Source organism: Nuphar pumila, chromosome 12 (assembly GCF_984573655.1).
Source record: "Nuphar pumila chromosome 12, dmNupPumi1.hap1.1, whole genome shotgun sequence".
NCBI lineage: Eukaryota > Viridiplantae > Streptophyta > Magnoliopsida > Nymphaeales > Nymphaeaceae > Nuphar > Nuphar pumila.
In genome coordinates this window covers 15627543-15635190 of record NC_143260.1, presented here as the reverse complement: position 1 = coordinate 15635190, position 7648 = coordinate 15627543, and the positions used below count along the sequence as shown (strand labels likewise).

At 37.6% G+C, this 7648-nt stretch overlaps 1 protein-coding gene across 1 annotated transcript; it reads left to right on the top strand.

Annotated features, from left to right (window-relative positions):
• Window positions 1-1347: 1347 nt before the first annotated feature.
• On the top strand, window positions 1348-4360 carry LOC149820109 (bidirectional sugar transporter SWEET4-like). Its single transcript, XM_089982757.1, has 5 exons — window positions 1348-1390; window positions 1791-1827; window positions 1935-2313; window positions 2660-2779; window positions 3677-4360. The coding sequence occupies exons 1-5, from the start codon at window positions 1348-1350 to the stop codon at window positions 3872-3874; spliced, it is 777 nt and encodes a 258-aa protein (XP_089838883.1). The 3' UTR covers window positions 3875-4360.
• Window positions 4361-7648: the final 3288 nt, after the last annotated feature.

Below are 7648 nucleotides of genomic sequence, written 5' to 3'. Positions count from 1 at the left end.
CTAACCCAGAACTAGCTCGATCTAGGTTTAATCCAAACTGAACCTTCTGGGTTTAGTTTCTGATTTCCCAACTTAGATCCAGATCCAAATATACTCTATTGTGGATCCCAAACTATTTAGAGATCCAATCTTTATTTCTTATATTGAATCCATATCAGAACCTGTTTCACTTCGAGTTTGGCACAAATTGGAACCAGACCGATCCAGTCTGGGGTTGGGTCTAAACGGGATCCTAACCTGCTTCATTCTGGTTTGGTCTTATTGGATCCAAATATGATAACTGGATGCAAACTTGATCCGGTCTGACTTGGTCCTACTGGATCCAATTTATGGTAAGAGATCGAAACAATCTTCGTATGAAACTCTTACCTAGATCGAGCTCGTTCTAGTTTGGATTAAACCTAGATTGTGCTAGTTCTAGTTTGGATTAAACCTAGATCCACTAGGTCAAATGAGTCCACACCTAGACCAACTCAATCTTGGTGAATTTCAGACCATTTACAATTTAAGTAATAATATATATATAGGGGAAGAGTAAAACCGAACTCAGATGTTGTCCCTGCATGGCAAATTTAGCTTTACTCTGAATTTCGAATCAAACTATAGGCTCATAGAAACTCTAAAACGTTCAAATAGCGCCAAGATAGGGCACTAGTTACTTCCTGCCTCAAGAAAAGTAAAAAGCCATGAACCAACACTAACCTAGCAATTCCATTTTGCCCAATAATCTGCGTGTCATGTCAGTCACTAGTTCTAGGTAACCAACTTACCACCCTAGCATAGACGTTAGAGACATGGTTGTCACTTTAAATAAACACATTAGTAATCCAAGGTGCAAACCATCCCTAATAGCCATAATATTTTCTACCACTTTTTAGAATAATTTACAGTTGTTCTAAGATTCAACTATTCAAGCCATCTCTCTCTCTCACACACACACATATTACAAGCTTTAAGTTGGTCCTTGGAGTAACGGATAAGTGTAGACCAAAGTCTGAGCCTAATTAATTGGTCGTTGGCGAGGGTTTTGAGACCCTTGAAACTAGTGCCAATGTATTCCCTCATTTAATTCAACCCTATCTCAACCTCAATTCTGCTCCACTTTCACTTAAACACATATCCTTACACGCACATCGAAGCCAAAAAGCAAAAGGAAAACAAGAGAAAGAAAGAAAGAGATATCCAAAAGCCAACCACATTCGGCCTCTATGGATATACCGCGTACCCCAACTTTCGACCGTTCCTCTATCACTATATATACCCCATAAACTACCCACTCTTTCACCACCTCAACCGATTACATTCTCCATCCAATTCAAGCTACTTCTTTCTTAGAAAACATCCACCATGGTATCCGCTGACACTGCTCGCACTATTGTTGGCATCTTAGGTGAGTGTTCACCCACACACTTCTCTTTTTTCTTTTCCTTTTTAGATAACAGGGCTAAACAGTTTTTTTTGGTTTGGACATCATATTACCAGTAAAACTCCATGAGTACTTCACCTTGCTGCCCTCTGGGATAGTTTGCCATTTGGCGTCGGCCTTGTAGTAAGGGATGAGCACCCAGAGTATCGAACTCTTGATGTCCTTTAACTTGAATGCCTTAAGTCGACCCGCCTAGCTAGATATACAGAGTCTTTGTAGGCAATGACAAGCAGACATTTGATCTCAAATTCGTTACCATGGACCAGTTGGGTTTTATGGTTGCCGGTCCTGTGTGAGCTCCTCAATGGCATCATACATTTCTTTTATCAAATCTATTGTACTCATGTTTCTCCATTTTTCACAGGGAATGTTATATCATTTGGGTTATTCTTCTCACCAATGTAAGTTTTCCTCCCCCCCCTTTATGTGTGCTTAAAATAGCATTTTTTCTAAGTAATTAATGACAGGATCTAGTTTTTTTTTGTTCTTTTTGGTTAAAATAAAATAGGCCAACCTTTGTAAAGATATGCAAGAAGGGTGCAGTGGAGCAATTCTCTCCCCTGCCATATTTGGCAACGCTACTCAACTGCATGCTGTGGATAGTCTATGGCCTCCCCATGGTTCACCCACACAGCCTGCTCGTCATCACCATAAATGGCTCAGGCTTCTTGATTGAGCTCATCTACGTGCTGCTCTTCGTTATATACTCGGAAAAGAAGCAGAGGACCAAGATCACCATGTACTTGGTGCTAGAGTTCGCATTTGTGGGGGCGGTCTCTCTCGTTGTGCTCATGCTGGCTCACACCTACGACAAACGCTCACTGATCGTTGGTAGCCTCTGCATTTTCTTTGGCTCAATGATGTATGCAGCTCCCCTGTCAGTCATGGTAAGTAAGAGAGAGAGAGAGAGCATTATTTTTTTTTATGAGAAGGAAAACCCTCACCAAGAACCAGGTCACTTAATGGGCTGCCTCCCTACGAGGTAAAACTCCCTGTTGAGGGTACGATCACCCAGCCTTACATGCCCCAACCGTGATAAAGTAACGGCAGCTCCAATACGCCAGCAGGATTTGATCCTAAGCCTTTAGCATGACAAAGAACCCTGCTGACCACATGGGTAACCACCGCGGTGGTAGAGCATGCTTATTCATTATGGTAATAAGGAAACATGCATAAGGTCATGGCTTGTTATCAAGAATCAGTTGGTTGATCATGAGATTGTGGTGTCCACAGAAAATGGTGATCCGCACAAAAAGTGTGGAGTACATGCCTTTCTTCCTCTCGCTTGCTTCTTTCGCCAACGGAATATGCTGGACTGCGTATGCACTTATCCGCTTCGACCTCTTTATCACTGTACGTAAAGATCAATATATACATACACATGCAGTCATGCACATTCATGTTTGTTTTGGTCACAGCTTTGATCCGATTGTTGTTGGTCACAAGTTCAACTTTCACAGGTTAAAAGGTCTCAACTTTCATAGTTGATATTTTAGAAAAAAACAAACAAACTTTCATAGTTGTTATTTCAGAATGACAGGGCACACATTCTGACGTTTGTGTGTGGCATGTGATTCTTTTCCCATTGTGATCAAGAATCACAGATAAGCTGAGAAAGTACAAGAATCACAGGGCAAAGCAAAACGTTGGAGATTTATATGCACGACCCCCACATAAATTATATACACGTGCACTGCAATGGGCAAAGACACCCGGGCCGATCAGGTCATATTGAATCCCAACCGCACATCTCACTTGATCGAGATGTGCGTGTGGGTCCCACTCTCAGAGTTCCCAAGTGAGATGTGCGGCGGGGATTCATTATGATCTGATCTGCTCATAAACTGCGGATATGAGCTGATTAGGTGATTGGGCTCAAATACTTTACAAAGTACTCGGGCCATACAAAACTCATAAGATAGCTAATCTGTGAGGCGATTTTCTGTGTAAAACACAAACGCAGAAAATCACTACTACGCATGCAGCGATCTTCTGCGTAAACCACAAAACACAGAATATCGCCACACGTGCAATTCTTTTCTGTGCTTTGTGTGGCCCGATCTCGGGCCAAATCACTGGATCTGCTATCGATCGATTTGTATGCATGCACGTGCAAACATAAACTGATATTTGCATTTTCATGTATATCTCATATTATAACCATGCATGGCATACTACTCGACATGTATACCTTTTGAAAAATATTAATCAAGTTGTGAATTGATAAAATGCTTTGCTGGTCGAGTGCAGATTCCAAATGGGATAGGCACCGCGTTGGGGATGCTGCAGCTGGTCCTGTATGCCACGTTTTACAAGTCCACCAAGAGGATTTTGGAGGAAAGGAAACTGAAAGGATCAGAGGTGTATTTGGCAGAGGTGGTAGTTGCAGGGGAGGGTAAGAAACCACAGAACGGTCATGCATGTGATGGAAATGGAGATGCGAAATAAAAATGGAAGGTACAGGAATCGGTGCAACTAAAATCATGTTGCGCTTGTATCAGTGAGCGCTTCCTTTCTCTTTTTTTTTTTCCGAAAGGAGTTTATCAAAATGTTATTGCTGAAAATAAGGCACCCTATCAGTGAAAGTTTCCTTTCTCATAAGCATTTCTCGCTCTCTAGTCTAATCTTACCGTTCCCACGAGCATCAGCACAAGAGATAAGCCCTTGCTGAGCTGAAGCTTGAAGACTCCATTGAAGCAAGGGGTGCACAGCCGGTTTACACCATTGGAACAGCAACCGTAAGTACGTCAGACTTAGCCAGCATGACTAGGTCTCTGATTCAGAGGATGGTTTTCCCATCCTTCATAGAAAAAAAAAACCCTCATCATTGGTGACAGCTCTCTCTCTATGTGTGTTGTGTTGCTGGGGGGTGCCAACGGATCGGATTTGTGTTGGGTCTTGTCAGATCCAAATCCAGACCCCAATTTCTAAGTAGATCTGAATCCAAAGACAAAACAAAATTAGATCTGATGAGGCAAGGTGGAAATATTTGATCCCAGAAAAATACAATAAAAACAAGCTATACACATGTAAAAAATGCAATTAGATCAAATTTTAAACAGGATCTGAACTAGAAACATCTTCAAGTGCTAATTCTAACCAGAAAGTAATCCAATTTAACAGATCTGAATGTACATACATATTTTATTGAAAGGATCCAAATATGGAAATAGTTAGTGAGTCAAACTCTTACAAGCAACACTGGGTTCTATTGTTTGCTATTTCCATGTCACAGAAATACTAATTTACTGCGTGTCGTGTCCCCTTATATATTATTCATAATTAATTGCACGAAAGTAGTGTGCCTTTGTCTCTTTTTGGGCATGGCCATGTGACATAACCATGCAGCATGTCAATTGGCCAAAACTTGGTTGTGCTCTCTTTTAGGTCGGTCCAAATGGATAAGGTAATTGGATTCTGTGATCAAGATATGTAGTATCGTGTATTTTTTTCATTAATTTTAAAATCGATAAATATAATTTTTAATTAATATATTATTTAAAATTGATACAATTATGAGAAAATAGTTAATTTTATAGGGTCAGCTGGGTCTAGGCATGGCCCAGAGTCAGCCCACTGACAAGACCTAGTTGAGATAATTATAATTTAATTTTTTTTGTTTTTAACCTTTAAATTCAAGCAAGAAATTAAACAAAATTCAAGTTAAATTCAGGCAAAATTCGAAAGCAAAATTCAGGTATGAACACCGTTAAATCTAACTCGAAATATTGATCCCCATTGGTGACCTATTTTTTGAAATTGGATTACGGTTGGCCCGAAAATCGTATTTTTTAAAAATAACCCACCTCTATTTTTTACTTTTTCTGGATTGGATTGGATGAGATTGAATCGCTTTGTTTGATCTAAGTTAATATGAATCTAGATCCAATTCAAGATCTATATTAACTAGGATCTGATCCAATTAGGACCATATAGATTTAGATAGAGATTTGGACATTTGATCCAAATCTGGATTTGAAATCCATCCATGGCCAATTTAAAACTATAAAATAAACTTTAAATTTAAATAGGATGAGGTAGAATTCTACCTAGGGTAGGACTCTACCTCATAGAGTCTTTTAGAGGCATGCGACACCCTCTGAAATATTTTTTAGAATATTAAATATAAATAATAAAATAAATTTTAATTAAAATTATCTAGAAGCGGTAGAGTTCTATATTAAGTAGAACTCTACTCTCTAAAGTATCATCTAGAGGGGTCGTCACCCTCCTTCTAGATTAAATCAACTTAAAAAAAATAAAATAAAATAATAAAACATTATAAAAAGGTTTCTCACTCTCTCTAGAACTCATGTTGTAGAGAGAGTGAGATAGAAAAAAAGAGAAAACCCAAAATTTGTGTGAGAAGAGAGAGAGAGAAAAAAAATAAAGAAGAAGAAGAAGAAGAGGAGAAAAAAATAGTTTTTCTAAGGCACCCATTGTTTTTTCTAATATTTTTCCACGCTATGAATCAAGGTATGAGCTTCTTTCTAAATTTTTATTGGTAAAAATATGTATAATCAATTTATGTATAGGTATTAGAGGAAAAAGAGAAATTTGATCTCATGTGTGTGTATATATATGCAGATTTGTTTTTTTTTTATGAATAAGGATTTCCATTATGCAACGAATTTTTGAAAACATACATGTTGATTTCTTGGTTCATGCATTTGAACATGTATATGCTTAATTCATATTCAAATTTGACAAATTTACACCCAAGAATAGGCATGTCGATTTTTAGTTTTATAGCTTATACATAGAAAATATACATATGGATGCATATAATTAGATTTAGTGGTTTTTTATTATTCATGCCAATGAATATATTTGTGAAAATGTGTATACAGTCCATGTGCAATGATATTTTTTTACCTGTCTCTGAAAATATTATATGGTTCAGTTTTGTTGAATCTTGTTTTGCTCATGCATACCATGTATATATATATATAGATAGATAGATCTGCTAATCTTTTTGACATGCATATAGATGAACATAATTTAGTGTTTCAAACGTAACATGTGCATACATATGCATTTGAAATTTCACATCTAAAAATTATTTTATTTATATCAAATCTACCAAGTGTATACTCAGGCATATCTGGTTTAGATATGCCGAGTGTGTATACACACAGATTTGGTTCATATCTGTCGAGTGTGTACACATGCAGATTTGGTTCATATTTGTCGAGTGTGTACACATGAAGATTTCATTCAGATCTGTCGAGTGTGTACACACGCAGATCTGGTTCAGATCTGTTGAGTCCACATATTCACCCAGATCTGGTCTGGATCTGTCGAGTACATGTTTAAATAATTTTTTATTTTATTTAGATTTGTCCAGCCACATGCTCATGCATCTGAATGCGATGCTTTGAATTATATTAGCCGAATTACATGCTCATGCATCTGAATGTGATGTTTTGAATTATATTAGCTAAATCACATGCTTAATGCATCTGAATGCGATGTTTAAATTTATATTAGCTGAATTGCATGCTCATGCATCTGCATATTATTATAGGTTTTAGTTTTATTGATGCATATATGCAACCGCCATGTTGTGCAGGCTGACATATGCATGCTTTATGGTCTGGTTGGCCCATGTACATGATCTTAATCATGTACATGGATCAAACAACATATGGTAAAGGTTGTTATGATCATAGTTTTGGGTTTGGTTGACCCATGTACATGAAACAACCAACATGTTGTACATGTCGGTACAGGTCTGGCTGACCCATGTGCATGTTTGTGAACATGTACATGGATCAACTAGCAAGTTGGTACATAGTTTCTTATGGTCTGCCAACCCATGTACAAGATTACCATCATGTACATGGATCATCCAGTATGCTAAATATGTGTATTTTTCAGCATTGGTTGACCCATGTACATAAATTTGATCATGTACATGGATCAACCCCAGTTGTTGGATTTATAAAAAAATTTGCAAAGTTGTTTGAATACATGAAATGATAATGGTGATAATGATTCTTCCAATGATAATTCCTTGAGTGATAATGATGTGTATTATAATGTTGAAAAATGCTGAATCAAGTAATGATATTATTACTGATAAACCAATACAAGTGTATGCCCGATATGAGAAAAGAAACCCTCCAAGTGCCTTTGAAAAATATACACATGATTCCTCCATAGAGGAAACCCTACTTAAAAGATTCAATTGTGTCTCTATTTCGCTTAGTAGGTTTGTAT